This window comes from Ruditapes philippinarum, unplaced genomic scaffold (genome assembly GCF_026571515.1).
Source record: "Ruditapes philippinarum isolate M1 unplaced genomic scaffold, ASM2657151v2 ctg2290_1_1_1_1, whole genome shotgun sequence".
Classification (NCBI taxonomy): Eukaryota; Metazoa; Mollusca; class Bivalvia; order Venerida; family Veneridae; genus Ruditapes; species Ruditapes philippinarum.
In genome coordinates, this window is record NW_026853983.1 from 308,849 (window position 1) to 324,877 (window position 16,029).

At 34.4% G+C, this 16,029-nt stretch overlaps 1 protein-coding gene across 1 annotated transcript; it reads left to right on the forward strand.

Moving 5' to 3' along the window:
• Positions 1 to 13,750: 13,750 nt before the first annotated feature.
• On the forward strand, positions 13,751 to 14,809 carry LOC132738620 (uncharacterized). The gene has a single exon (XM_060726177.1). It carries the CDS (start codon positions 13,751 to 13,753, stop codon positions 14,807 to 14,809), a length of 1,059 nt encoding a protein of 352 aa, XP_060582160.1.
• The last annotated feature ends 1,220 nt before the right edge of the window (positions 14,810 to 16,029 follow it).

Below are 16,029 nucleotides of genomic sequence, written 5' to 3' on the forward strand. Positions count from 1 at the left end.
GCAAACCATTTAGTCGCTGTTCTAATATATTATAAAATATTTTAACTTTCAACTTAAATCTTAAATAAATCTACACTATTTATCATTGCAAAGGGAATCATGACTTCAATTACTGGACAACCCTTTCATGCGATTGGACATCAGACAAGCAAGTCATTGATTTTTAACTCATGTTTACGCTGATAAACAAAACAATAAAAAAATAAAATGAGAGTTTTAAAATTAGAATCATGTCATTATCTTAAATAGGGTTTTTACAATATAAGATATAGACAGATACGAGATCATATATCCATATACCGTTTTCATAAAGTGCAGATAATAACATCACGCATGTTTCTGACAAACAGACATTGACATTATGATAAAGTAAAAGTACGACAAATGTGATGAGATCAGACGACAGTCACATGTTTAAGTTGTAATTACAACGCTTCTCTTTTCATTTGATATGAAACATATTTTTTCCCCAAGCATCTACCGACACCGCCTTTAATTAGCACATCTCTCATTTGTCAAATTACTGTAAAAGGAGTAGAGTTTAATAATACTTTAACACCTCATGATAAAAATATACGTCATATTTACAAAACACGTGCCCTTTTTAATGATTCTGTTTTGTCCTTCAATGGCACATGGAAACAAATGTATAACGTTTGTACTTTTGTACAATATCTAACACAAAATCCATTGTATCTGTAGTTATTTAGTTTCAATTTGTATACCAACTATCAAGTAAGTGCGTTCAAGAATTAAAAATCACTTCATTCCTAAAACATCACTCATTTACTGAACAAATAGTCTAAGATATATGTTTTCAGAAGATGCAATACTAGTAATTATGAACATGCGTTAATATGGCTTCTTTTGAAGCCATTTTATGGTTATTTAAATTGAAAGAGAAGCAAGGGGAGTTTCTTTTTCATAACAGGGATACAAATTTATTTTGTAGATCTACATATAAATTATGTATTTCATCAAAGCCTATACATAAAAGATAGGAGTCTGATCATTGGTTTGATGTTCTGAAAAGTATAATGCTGCTAACAATTGTCAATGCATATTGTTTTTTCCTAAAATTGATGTAGTATTTCTACAATACGTGTACATATAAATGAAAATTGTTTGGCTACTATAATTATGTTTTCAGGAAAATTCTAAGAATGTGTATATAAGCATTGAAATTCTTTTGCACTTGGCTATAAACTGAACAAGTACATCAAAACAATCAAGTTTTAGATATTAATATTGATATGTAACTCAATGCTTTAGGCAAGTTTATTATTCATTTATATAATTGCATTCGAAATGGGCTTTGCCATATTGGAATAAATTGAAATATGTCATGCTTCATTTAAAAAGATTTTCTGTACTTAAAATATTCCTTTCAAATTTAGCGACAGTTTGTATATGGTGTTACAAAGTAAGGTCTTAAATCAAGTCCACTACGTTAAAGGTGGCATTTAAGCTCTATTTGTTACACTGTCTGGTTTAAATTCTATCTTACAAATTACTTGTTATAGTTTCCGGTTAAGGATTTATAAGCATCAGGAGGCATTTGTGATTGAATCAATTTGAATGGGTATACATAACAGGCACCAAGAGAGTACTTATTTTATAATGCACTGGAGAAAGATATAACATATACAGAGTTATAAAATTTATCTCTGTATCATTCAAGTCCTAAACGACAAAATGTAATACAACTTACCATTCACGTCCGTTTGCACCATCTTTGGAAGTACTTATCCGCAGAGGTGTTCATACGACGTTCTTTTGACAACCGTATTTAACGTTTTGCTTTATATGCTGAGTTGCGTTTGTGGATTCGTTTCCTGAATGCTGCCTTTCTTTGTTGAATTGTGTTTTCATATTTCATATTCACAGTGTAGCAGTAACAACGAACTTCTTTAAACCAAAGAAGAATTAAATATATTTTATTTAACATTAAATTTATTAATTTTATTTCGATATTTAACATTAAAATTAATGAATCCTTCTAACTTTTTATCAACCTTAAAAAGAAGGCAAATAATTAGGTAATGAGAATTATGCAAGAATGTAACGAAATCAAAGGCGAATAATAAGGCATTTTTAGGTTAACCCGTTTCTTTAACCTTTCCTTGTTCGATGTCCCCCAGGATGCCATTCCGGTGGTCAGATATTACATTGGTTGTTATCCGTGTCCAGATCTTTTATCCCACATATTCTGGTCCAGATCTTTTATCCCACATATTCTGACTTGTAATGTATAGATCCCTGACTAATTATCAGATAAGCGGATAGAATAAGAATATCACCACAACATATTTGTTGACAAAGAGCACATGTCAATGTTTGTTGTTACTTAAATTTATTGTTATTCAAATAAAATAAACAATGTAGGTTGCTGATAGAATATCAGTCATCTTACAGACATTTACACTGTAATAAAAAGAAAACCAGATTTTATATTAAACTAATTATTAAATTTTGAAACTTAAGTAGTGACTTACGAGTAAAAGATTCATATTTATGTAACATTTAAGATATTTCTTATATTCCAAACTTTAAATGACAAGTATAAGTTGTCTCGCACGGTGTTTACACCTTAAAAGCATAGGTACTATTTGTGTAATGTGAAAAATGTTTGTTTTTAAAGTACATGTGATATCATAACCAAAGGCCTTGCTAAGCGGTATAAATATTTATTAGAGAAACACGTTCAAACAAAACTAAAGCAAAGACTGTAACTATATCATGTCACATTCAAGGATTCTTTACAACAGTTAAATATATATTTACCGAAAACTTTATTTACGTTATGGCACATGGTGGTAATTGTTGTGTATAAAAAATCTTAAAATAAGGACATATTTGAAAATTAAACTACGTCTTTTATAAAAGTTAATTTCATTTCTACGTCATAAAATACTGATATACGTTCTTTTGATCCAGACGTTAAATATAAAGATGTGTTTTTTGTGATAGAATGTAGCCAGTTATATGTACTCGTGCGTGATCAGAAGTCGTTTATTTTAAAAGCACGTGCATTTTTGATGATTAAATTATCTTTGGATTACATGGTGAACAGATCGACGAAGTTGCACAAAGTTATATAACTGATTCAAAGACTCAGCCTAGCCTAGTGTATTCTATTTCAACGACATGTGGAATTTGTTTTCGATTCCAACTAATACAAGACCGTTTGCAAACCTTATATAGTTGCATATGATTACTTTAAACATTGCAATGTTCCGTGCAAGTAGAATATTCGAAGACTAACAGTTGTAAATGTGTTCATCTTTTTATATTTTTCTCACCTCGTCAAGCTCAAAATCCATCAATCTAGTGCCATAAATCCTTATCAGTTAACGATAAAACTTTATCTACGTTATGGCACATGGTGGTAATTGTTGTGTATAAATAACTTAAAATAAGGACATATTTGAAAATTAAACTACGTCTTTTATAAAAGTTAATTTCATTTCTACGTCATAAAATACTGATATACGTTCTTTTGATCCAGACGTTAAATATAAAGATGTGTTTTTGTGATAGAATGTAGCCAGTTATATGTACTCGTGCGTGATCAGAAGTCGTTTATTTTAAAAGCACGTGCATTTCTGATGATTAAATTATCTTTGGATTACATGGTAGAGAGATCGACGAAGTTGCACAAAGTTATGTAACTGATTCAAAGACTCAGCGAAGCTAACGTATATCTGGAACTGATTAGAAATATATTTACATAACATGAAATGAAAATAATATCAATTTTTTATACATTATTTCAAATTCAATATATGTATGGATATTTCGTTGGCTGCATCCGTGAACGTTCTCTCCCTTGATGATCATTGTTCATATTTCATTGAAGAATAGAGTAAATTGTTCCTATGAAATATCTTTGATATAATACATTGCAATGTCGTCCAAAGTAACTTTAACATAATGTAAAATACAGAAGGTAATAGGTAATAAAAACAGTTTAAATTAATTTAATGGACGGAAAACTGTAATGCAGGTGGTGTCCCAAAATCTTCACTTTTTATTGAACGGAAAACTTTAATGCAAATGTAGCACTCAAAATTCATTTTTCATTGCAAGGAAAAAATTATGCAAGTGATATGCCAACAGATCATGTAGTAATGTAATTAAAAGAAACTTAAAGGAAAGTGGTGTGCCAAAAATATTTCTCAATTAAACGGTAAACTTTAATGGAAGTGGCGTACCAAAACTAACTTTTTATTGAACTGAATGTTTCATGCAAGTTGTTTGCAAAACAATCTCTTTTTATTAAACGGTAAACTTGTATGCAAATGTTGTGCCAAAACCTATCAATAAAGAAAAAAATATAAGCAAATGTTTCAGTATATTAATGGGTTCAGTAGCAAATATCAATGTGTTCAGTAGCAAATATCAGTGGAGGGGCGTCCGTGGCTGAGTGGTTGAGGTCGTTGACTTCAAACCACTTGCCCCTCACCGCTGTGGGTTCGAATCCCGACAGGAACTTTGGATTCTTTCATGTGAGGAAGCTATCCAGCTAGCTTACGGAATGTCGGTGGTTCTACTCAGGTGCTTGAAATAATGCACGGAAGGGCACCTGAGGTCTTCCTTCATCAGTAAAGCTGGAACGTCGCCAAATGACCTATACTGTGTCGGTGTGACGTAAAACCCAATCAAACAAACAAACAAATATCAATGGCATTATTATTTATTTTATTTGTTCTAGAAAGTTTTATCACCTGCTATATAAATATATGTTATATAGGATCATGTAGATCACAATTGTTTACAACATAGATGAATAATGCTTTCGTGATCTTTTGTAATATCTACGGTGTCCTGTTAGGGCCATTTTTACATCGGAACAACGATTTAGCGATACTAGTACGATTATGAAAAACCGACAGCACAATACCAGAATGGTGAAAACACCAATCTGATTAAAATAAGCTCCTAAATAACGCTACACATTAGGATCTGACGATCACCAAAAGGTTGTAACCTTCTCGTGATGTTTCAAACAGCCAATCATCGGCGAGTTTTCACAATTTTGAAAGCGATGCGTATTTTTTAAATTTTAACCGCTGGAAAACTAACCCTTAATGGGTAATTTTTATGATTTCGAGTAAATAAATCAAACACTGCGTTTTTTCCACATACCCTGCAGGTAAACTGGCAAAGGCAATCATTAAAAAATGAGTCTATTGTTTCAAGTCTACTTGTTTTAAATTACTTCAAACATTTTTTTCTAACAATATTCAACAATAAGTTTTAATTCCACAGACAACGATATTTTGATATTTCTTCTTATGCCTATCTATATCAACCGGTTTGATTGCATGGCTAAAGGTAGCTTTCTTGGGAAATCCGAATCAAAATTAGGGCGATACATACACGGTGGTAATCAGATCTACATGTGAGAAAAAAGTAGATCTGAACTTATGTCAGATTGGTGAAAACACCATGTTGAAAACACGAAACTACGATGATGAAAACACAAAACAACACTGACGAAAACACGATACTACCATGTTGAAAAGCTAATGTCGCGGTATGTTAACGTTTCGGGTTGATTTGGAGTATTTCCCAATTCCTGAACTGATTTGGATTTATGGCACCGGATTGATTAAGAAAAAATGGATTTTGAGCTTGACGAGGTAAAATACTAGTATTAAAAAAATCAACACATTTACATCTGTTAATCTTCGAGAACTCTACTTGCACGGAACATTACAATATTTCGGGAATCATATTCAATGAGCAACTTTATAAGGTTTGTTAACGGTCTTTTATTAGTTGGAATCGATAAACCAATTTCATATGTCAGTGAAGTAATGTGAACAAATAGCATATAATTGCCAAAAGTCATAATAATCTTTGATATTTCATGTATTTCACGATCATATTGCAAACAAAATTATTCCCGATAATTTAGTGATTTTAGTAAAATATTTTGTCCAGTAATGAATTGGAGTACTTTTTAGGGCACTAAAACTATCGATATATTTATAGTTATGTAAAATTGTTGTTTAATACGAGTACAGTGGAATTGAGATATCACTATATAGGAAAGGTAGCGATTCAGGGGATAGTCTCTCTACCTTAATCGGGACGAATGAAATAACTATGCTGGAAGCTATAAAGAGGATTTGTTCTTGCAATTTAGCGTAATTTGATGCAGAAGTTGGCTCTTCAAAACAAAATCTGCATGTATAACATACCAATATATAATGATCACAGGGGATGATGAAGTATTCATCTTATAGTATTGATATATCCAGGTAAAAGGATTTTTCCCGTTGATAATTCACTGTGACAGGATCTTGTCAGACTTTTTGACTGAGGTTAATCCGTCATAAGATTAAAATTTATATATATGCCTGTTTAGGAGCCTGCTTTCAGCACACCCATAACCCATTGCTACAGTCGTAATTTTATTATTTTCAAAAGACGTAATCAGATAAATGGCATGACATAAAGTGCAACTAAACTTTTTTCTATTTTCGTGTTCTTTGTTCGAAATCGAAAACCGCACGGTTAATTTTCCGACAATGTGCCCCACACATTGATAGAAAATTCTTATTTATGTACATATATATAAGGAAGCTTTCATACTTTCTAAGGAAGCAAAATACGACCATCCATATACGTTGGTTCCACATTTAATATTGCACACTTACCATATAGTAATATCCAAATTCCTCTGTATCAAATAGCACTTTACAAGACTATAAAACAGTTTCATATATTGACGTATGTTGCTTTGACTTTGCCTACTGGCATTTTCGACTATATACTAGATTTTGACATTAAATCTTTTAATATGTAGATGTATATATAAATTGATAGATTTTGGTGATGTGCCTTTGTTCAACATAAGAATTTGATCGGCGATTGATTAAGTATTGCAGTGAACTCCAAGCCTACAATCAGCCCGTTGCCTTGTTATCCCTTAATATGAATCAATCCGGTGCCCTAAATGAAAATACGTACAACAAATTCATTACTGGACAAATGTTAAATGAATACCACAAAATGATCGGGAAATGATATTTTTCTATGATATTAACATGAAATACCTGAAAATCTAAGATAATAATGACCTTCTGACAATTTTATGCTACTGACTACTATTTCACTGACATGTGAAATTTATTTTTGGAAACTGATAAAAGACCGTTAACAAACCTTATAAAGTTGCATATTATAAACATTGCAAGGTCCCGTGAAAGTAGAATATTCGAAGACTAACAGATGTAAATGTGTTCATCTTTTTATATTTTCTCACCTCGTCAAGCTCAAAATACATCAATCTAGCGCCATAAATCCTAATCAGTTCAGGACCGGAGACATATTCAAAATCAGTCCGAAACGACTATTGGACAAAGTTGACAAATGGTCATTGTTGCAGATATGAAAACAACAAACTTGTCTGTTATATCTTCGATGGGTTTTGGTGTATCATGTCAAAAAAAGTGCATTGAAACACAAGGATATCTGATTTGTACGAGGGGCCGAATCTTCCAAGTATAAACCAGATTGCCGAGTGTTTTGATGTTCTTTCTCTTTTGTATCATAGACAAAAATTAAAACACGCACCCTGTTGTCACAATATGAAACCCCTGAAAAAAGAAACCAATGAACGAGCACTCGAATATGACATTCTATCGTTATCCCTTTCTCTGTCATCACATTATGTAAACCCCAAAAAGAATGAGCCAGTCAATGAGCATGCTATAGAGTGCGGCACTCCAGTTACCGCACTGTGCCTGTATGTGTATAGGATTTAACTATGACACATTTTCAAAACAATGATACAAGTAGGAGATGTATTAATATTCAGTTTATTAGCATTCTTACTTCTTTTGACATGTACCGCATGGAATAATCAATATAGTTTACGATAAATGAACACAGCTGTAGATTTTATTAAATTGACTCTTAAATACCCAATGGAAATGATTATACTCTTAAAAGAAGGCACAGAAGTTCAACTATTATCCCAGTTTTGCAGAAACACGACCAATAATACATGCACTTTCAAAATTTGATCAAGTACTCGAAATTTATATCATAGGCTAAATGACAGTTGTAGAGGCATAATATAACACAATAACAATATTTTTAACATAAAAAGAGGATATTAAATGAGTGTAAGTTTAATTCTGAATTTATTGAATGAGTTGGAATAAATTATATTATACGAGCCTCTGACAAGCATAATATTATTTTATTCATTGAATTCAATAAAATCAGTAATGAACTTACACGAATTTAATATTCTATCACATACCAAAACTAAAGACGCCTAGAAGTGAAAAGAATCCATTTTCATTGATGCACCTTTTAGTATAACGCTAAAATTTAGCGCATCTTAACGCTATAATTATATAACAAAAATGACGTCACATAAACATTATATACTACGTTACTGTCCAGATGTTATCTACTTTTAACACTTGATAAAGCCAAATCATTTGAAACGTTTCACAATGTCCTTTAGACATAAATTATTTTACGAATTTTATTTACTTTAAAGTTTCAATTCATAGATACTTTTTAGGGTGTTAGATTTATTTAAACCTATTTCAAACTGTAACTTATTTAGACCTTTATTTCGTGATGACTTACATTCTGGTAAAGAGAACATTTCTTGAGATAGAAGCACAGTGTAAAGATGTATTATAAAAGACAAGAATAAAGATCAACAAGGTAAAGGCAACGTTCACAGGACGCAGCCCCCGAAACACCATAGTAGGGCATCCAGAAGGCACCAAACCAAAACCTGGAGTGGACATAAGGGTGGTGAAAGGAGAGGGACATGTAATGTGTGAAATAATATAAACTAAAACGGGCCCATATAGGAAAAGCTTTGTGTTTTCAAATTAAATAAGATGGATGTAAGTTCAATGTCAATCGTGCTTACAGTTTCTTTCTAGCTTAGAGATTTAAAGCTGCTTTTTTCCTTTTTTATGCACATGTTCTTTATGCACATGATTATAACACGCTAAAAAGATTGTCTATATTTACAAAATATCTAGACATGAAATACATCATAATATGATTTATAAGACTAGTGCAAGTAATCACCCAATTTTACACTAAGTGTCGGAAAGTCTGGCTTTCAGCTTTCCAATATGCACATAGTTGTTTTAAATATATTTGAATAAGGTTTCTTTTGAAGCCTTATCATATATATAGAGGTAATTGTGTTAACTGAAACAGAATCCAAAAGCATTTGATGATATTTTTAAAAGTACAGAGATATGGCATTTCTTCAGTATGACAGATAAAAAATAAGTACCCGTCATTTGCAATAAAGCGACATTTGGGTAAAAAGTTTGCTTTGAAAATCCAATATCCTGTCCTTGATATGATAATAAACATGTATTGTTATAAAGTAGGATGTGAGTTTTCATTAATTTAATAATTGGGCAGCAAGTTGTCGGAATCATAAACACACTCCTCGCCGACCAATGTAAATAATTGATGTCGATCATTTCGATACTTCTTATCATAAATCAATAGAAATTATGGAGTTGAATAACTGTGATGAAACAGAACCTCTTTTAATCTTTCTCTCACATATAAAAAACAGAAACGAAATTGAGCCTGAACAAAATCATCAATATTTAGCCTGATTAATAGAAGATAGCCATTCATATTCGATAGCAAGTATTTTGAATTGTACAAATTCTCATATCATGCAGATAACACGCATCTATACATTGCTATTCTATGTGCAAGATAATATTTGCTTCTACTCTAAAGTACAGTCTCTTAGTCGTTGATTTTCCAATTTTTCACCTCTCTACTCCTCCTCTCGAACGTATGTTCGTCGCTAGAGAGCTGACTCTGGCTATTTACATGCCATAATAGCTACAAATGTTCATGAAATCAGCCTTGTTCTGACAGATGTACTTTACATGTACCTTGTAATCTGGCTACTATGAGCTTACAGTTAAATGTCAGTGCATTTTTAAAAACTATATTTTCAAATTGGCATGGAACTTTTTTATTAAATATAGTTGTAAGAATTATTAACATTCTTAAAATTTTAATTTGTTCACTTTTTGGCGCTAAAAGCTCTCGCGTCACGTTAACGTCGCCGCCTTTTTAGCGGAGTTTTCCGAAAGTTACATAAAAAGATTACAAACAAGTTTATTTTTGAAGACATTAACGGTAGCGATATTTGATGTAAAATATTATTATTACAGTAAATATTCAGGATTGAAGAAATTAATTAAATTGACAGGACACCATTGTTGAGAATCGCTACGCTACGCATAGCTACAATTATATGAACTTTGTAGATGTGAAATAAACGAAATTACAAGATTGCAGCACATTTCTTACTTGGTTTTCTGAATCCTGAACAATTCTCAACATTGTCGACTATATATCGCTAAAAGAAAATAATGGACTACGATACTGCACAGAAATCGCGGACAGCGCATTTGGCACAGTTAACCAAGATTTATAGAGAACTTGAAGAGTTGATGTTAAGCACTGAAAATGAGCAAAAAGTAAAAGAATTGTTTAATCGACTGTGCGAAAGATACGAAAAATTTAAAACAACACACTTTGAATGTTAAGACTTTTGCGACGATCCTAAAACTATAGAAACACTAAAGAAGAACTTTGAAAGTTGCCGAGCGAACTTTATAGAATTCAAGGAAAGATATGCCGAATGGAATCCCGTAGCATCATTACCCAGTAGTGCAGTTTCATCAACAACTCGGCTAAGAAACGCAAAAGTTAAGCGTCTGATAGCTGAACAAAAACTTAAGACTCTTAAAGAAAAACAAGCTTTGGAGAAGAAGAAACTGCGATTAGAGGCAATACAGAAGGGGCTCAAAGATAAATCGCAACTACTGGATCAAGAAAGTGCTGTGATGGAAGCGAGGCTGGAGGAGTCAATGTGGGCAGACGAAAGCACGGTGATAGAAGCAGACGACATATTAGAAGATGGGCATATTGTGCAGAAAACTATGGATTTTGGACGTACTTTTCGAAATGATAATGTAGCCGATAGCAATACGGCACGTTATTCTCGTGCTTGTCCCGGTAAAGATCACGAGGCTGCAGACGCACGTAAGTTCGAAGATGTAACGCAGCAAGATGGCGGAAATAGCGCTTCCGGTTAAGAAGTGGAACGACTTGCATCAATCATTCAAGAAGGATTTAATTTACCAAAACCAGAGTTACTGACATTCAACGGTTCTGCGCTTGATTATTGTAAGTTCATTAAAAATTTTGAGACCAAAATTGAGTGCAAAGTAAGTGACAATAGGTTAAGATTAAGTTATCTAATACAATATTGCACTGGTGAGGCAAAATCTTGCATAGAAGATTGTGTGTTATTTGATTCAAATGTAGGGTATAACCGAGCTAAATCAATTTTGCAATCTCGTTATGGTAGGCCACATGTTGTTGCGAGAAGTCATATTGATAAATTGTTGCTTGGCCCTAATATTAATGCATCTGATGTTAAAGGATTGTCTCAATTAGCTTTAGATATGCAAAAATGTCAAATGACACTTTCACAACTAGGGTTTGTTTCTGACGTAGATAACTCTGAGAATTTAAGGCGCATTGTAAGACGTCTCCCTATGCATTTGAGATTAAGATGGGCAGAGGTAGCCCACTCTATTTTTGAGTCAGGGAGAGAACATAATTTCTTTGAATTGACCAAATTTATTGATGAAAGGTCACGTGTTGCTAGTTCAGTTTACGGCATTGATGTTGTAAAAGAAAATGTCCGAGAAAAATAAAGCGTCTGCGTCAGGAAATACCACAAAAGGTAAAATAACTACTCTGTCTACATACACAGAAAACCAAACGTCAAAATACAGTAGAAAATGTTTTTGTTGTTCAGGTACATGTTCGAATATATCTTTATGTGATAAATTTAGAAAATTGTCTTTAGAAGATAGGAACAGGTTTGTCATAAAATCTAAATTGTGTTTCAATTGCCTCAAACCCAATCATATGTCACGCAAATGTAGGCGGGATAAATTATGCACTGTGTCTGATTGTACCACCTAACACCATTATCTTTTACACAATTGGTCCCCAAAGCGTCCCGATAATTCAATAACCCAACCTGTTGTTAATTGTGCGGCAGTTAATGGTTCATTTGCTAAAACCTGTCTAGGGATCATACCTATAACTGTAAAGGGTGGGAACGGTTACTCTTGCCAAACTTATGCTCTGCTCGACGATGGAGCAGACAAAACGCTTTGTGATGAAAGTCTTATACAGCAGTTGCATCTGACCAGCCGGCCTGTCATCTTCCAGATATCGACCATTAGCTCGACCGGAAGTACAACTTGCGGACAGGAAGTTGATCTCAGCGTTTGGCCAGTTTCTGGAAATGGTGAAATTCACCTTAACAATGTTTGGACGGTTAAACAGTTACCTATCTCTACCCGCTCTGCAGTGACAAGTGATGACATTTTTGGCGTTCCATACTTGTCCGATTTACAAATTCCCAAAGTAAAGGCTAATGAAGTCCGGATTTTAATTGGTACAGATTTCCCCGAAGCACATATTCCACTTGAAGTGCGTTCTGGAAGCAGTCATCAGCCATATGCTATAAGGACACGACTTGGTTGGGCAGTTCGTGGGCCAGTCCCTCGTCCTTTTGTAGAACAGAACAGAAAAAAACATAACAGAGCAAATATAAACTTTGGTCATTCAAATGACATAATACTGCAACAACAGCTCGAGCGTATGTGGACGTCTGACTTCAACGATGTTAAATTCTGCGATAAAGAGTCAATGTCCATCGAAGATAAAAGAGCGTTGGACATTATGGAATCATCCCTTTCATATGTAGATGGTCACTATAAGATGGGATTACCTTGGCGTGCAGACGATATAAACTTACCAAATAATTTAGCATTAGCCTATGCACGTTTGAATCAACTTAAACACAAATTGTCTCGTGATAAATATTTACATGAAATGTACACCAAAACGGTTAGTGAGTACATTAATAAAGGTTATGCAAAAGAGGTAGATAATAACGGTACAAACTCTAAGCGCATATGGTACTTACCCCACCACCCTGTGATGAACGTTAACAAACCAGGAAAGGTTCGTGTGGTATTTGACTGTGCCGCGAAATACAACGATACTTCATTGAATAGCCAGCTCCTTCAAGGTCCAGATTTAATGAACAGTTTAGTAGGGGTACTTTTAAGATTTCGTGAGAAAAAGATAGCTCTGTCTGCTGATATAGAGGCTATGTTCCATCAAGTTCATGTGATTGAAGAAGACTGTCACGCACTCCGGTTCCTATGGTGGCCTGATGGGGACATGTCTGTACTTCCTAAAACTTACTGTATGCAGGTGCATCTGTTCGGTGCCACATCATCTCCTAGCTGTGCAGCTTATGCATTCAGAAGAACAGCCAGTGACAACGCGAATAAATTTCCAGATGAAGTTATAGAAACTGTTAAAAGAAACTTCTATGTCGATGATTGCCTGAAATCTGTAGATTCAGAAGAGAAAGCGACAAAGCAGCGGATTTACAGTCACTGATGAAAATGGGAGGTTTTAGACTTACAAAGTGGATCAGCAACAGTAGGTCAGTCATTGATACAATTCCCGATTATGAACGTGCACCAACGATTGTTAGCCTCAGTCCCGAAGATGAACTTTCTTATGATCGTGTATTAGGCATTAATTGGAACGTTAATGACGATTTCATCACATTCAAAATCAAAAAACAAATAAACCTGTAACTAGACGCGGAATGCTTTCCATAGTTAGTGCGATATTTGATCCACTAGGACTTTTAGCACCAATGACATTACGAGCAAAGGCTATCGTTCAAAGCTTGTGTAGAAGGAAATTTGGTTGGGATGAAGCAATTCCGCAAATCGATCACGATGAATGGCAACGTTGGATATTAAACTTACCTTGTTTGGAAAACGTTCGAATAAGCCGTTGTTTTCAACCAAAATATTTCAGTATTTTAAAAAATATACAGTTACACGTGTTCAGCGATGGTTCTGAGACGGGTTACGGCGCATGCGCATATTTACGCATTACTGACGAAAATGATAACACTGCATGTTGTCTAGTGCTTGGCAAGTCCCGACTCGCCCCGATAAAACAAGCTTCGATACCGAGACTCGAACTGTGTGGAGCTGTTGTGTCATGCCGTCTGTATGCCATGCTGAAAGAAGAACTTGATTTGAAAGTTGACAAAGTTGTTTTCTGGACAGATTCAATGATCATTCTTGGATACATCAATAACACTTCAAGACGTTTTAAGACTTTCGTCGGGAATAGAATTAGTTATATTCATGAAATGACGAGTCCAGAACAGTGGCACTATATCGACTCCAGTTCGAACCCCGCTGACATAGCATCAAGAGGCATAGATCCTGGCGATAAAACTAGCATTTCTTTCTGGCTAAATGGACCAGACTATCTGGCGCAGGACGAGTCTACTTGGCCTAAATTTGTAAACATAAACGATATCGCCGACGACGACTCCGAAATTAAAAGAGACGTAGCAATAAATACCACTGGGGTATACACTGGGCTGACTATAGGAGACATTATCAACCATTATTCATACTGGAACAGACTACTAAGAGCGTTTGCTTGGTTACAGAGGTTTGTGACATACTGCAGAAGTCAAAATAAAAATGAACAAAATTGTGAAGACCTCAAACTAGCTGAGATACAAAATGCTACTCATGAAATTGTTCGGTATGTACAGAAAATCAATTTCCAACAAGAAATAAAAGACTTATTGAAAGGAAACGCCGTAAAAAAAGAACAGCAGATTAGCTATGCTTAACCCTGTGATTAAAAATGGACTCATCCGAATGTCTGGGAGACAAATTTACACTGACTATGAAAAAGCCCCTATAATTCTTCCCCACAATGATCTCGTGACAGAGCTGATAATTCACAATAGCCATAGCAGCAATGGACATGTAGGATGGTAACACGTTCTAGCAGAAATACGGTCAAAATTTTGGATTTTACATGGTTCTAGTGCTGTTAAAAAGACCATGGGAAAATGCATTGCTTGTAAACGACAGAAAGGTCCATTACTCACTCAACAGATGGCGCCACTAATCCCAGAGCAGACGACATCTTGCAAATAGCCGTTTATATTTGTCGAAGTGGACTACGTTGGACCATTGATAGTAAAATTAGGTCGATCTAGCGTTAAAAGATATGGTTGTCTGTTTTCTTGCTTGACAACGAGAGCAGTGCATATAGAAGTAGCCCATAGTTTGACAGCAAATTCATTCATAGCTGCCTACCAGCGTTTTACATGCAGACGTGGACAACCAGAGAAAATGTTTAGTGACAACGGTACCAACTTAATTAGTGGAGACAAAGAACTTAAGAAATCCTAGAAGAGTGGAACCAGTCTAAGATCGGCAGATATCTGTTACAGAATAAGGTATAGACTGGCACTTTAATCCACCATACGCGATCAATATGGGTGGGGCATGGGAGAGAATGATAAGATCTACACGCACCATTTTGAAAGCTTTTGCCAAGGAACAACTTTTAACAGACGAGAAATTACTCACTTTCATTGCAGAAACAGAAAGAATTCTAAATGATAGACCAATCACTTCCAAGAGTAGCGACCCTAGAGATCTTCCAGCGCTCACACCAAATATGCTTCTTTTAATGAAAAGTAATGCGAGTATTCCAAGAGGTGTTTTTGAAAAAGAAGATGTATACAGTAAAAAATGGTGGAAACAGATACAATATTTGAGTGACGTATTCTGGAAAAGATGGATCAAAGAGTACCTACCTTCTCTTCAGAACCGACAAAAATAGCAGAGAGAAACAAGAAACATGAAAGTGAACGACATCGTACTTGTAGCAGACGATACCATTCCACGAGGGCAGTGGCCACTTGGCAGAGTAACTGAGGTTTTTAAGGGTAGGGATGGGCTTGTACGCAAATGCCTTGTCCGTATAAGAAATTCAAATGTCCTCAGACCAATAACAAAATTGTGTCTTTTAGAAGGCACAGAGTAAATAATAGTT

What these genes read in the sequence shown, in the direction of transcription:
- LOC132738620 (XM_060726177.1), top strand. Translation starts at nt 13,751, where the DNA reads ATGCTTTCCATAGTTAGTGCGATATTTGATCCACTAGGACTTTTAGCA.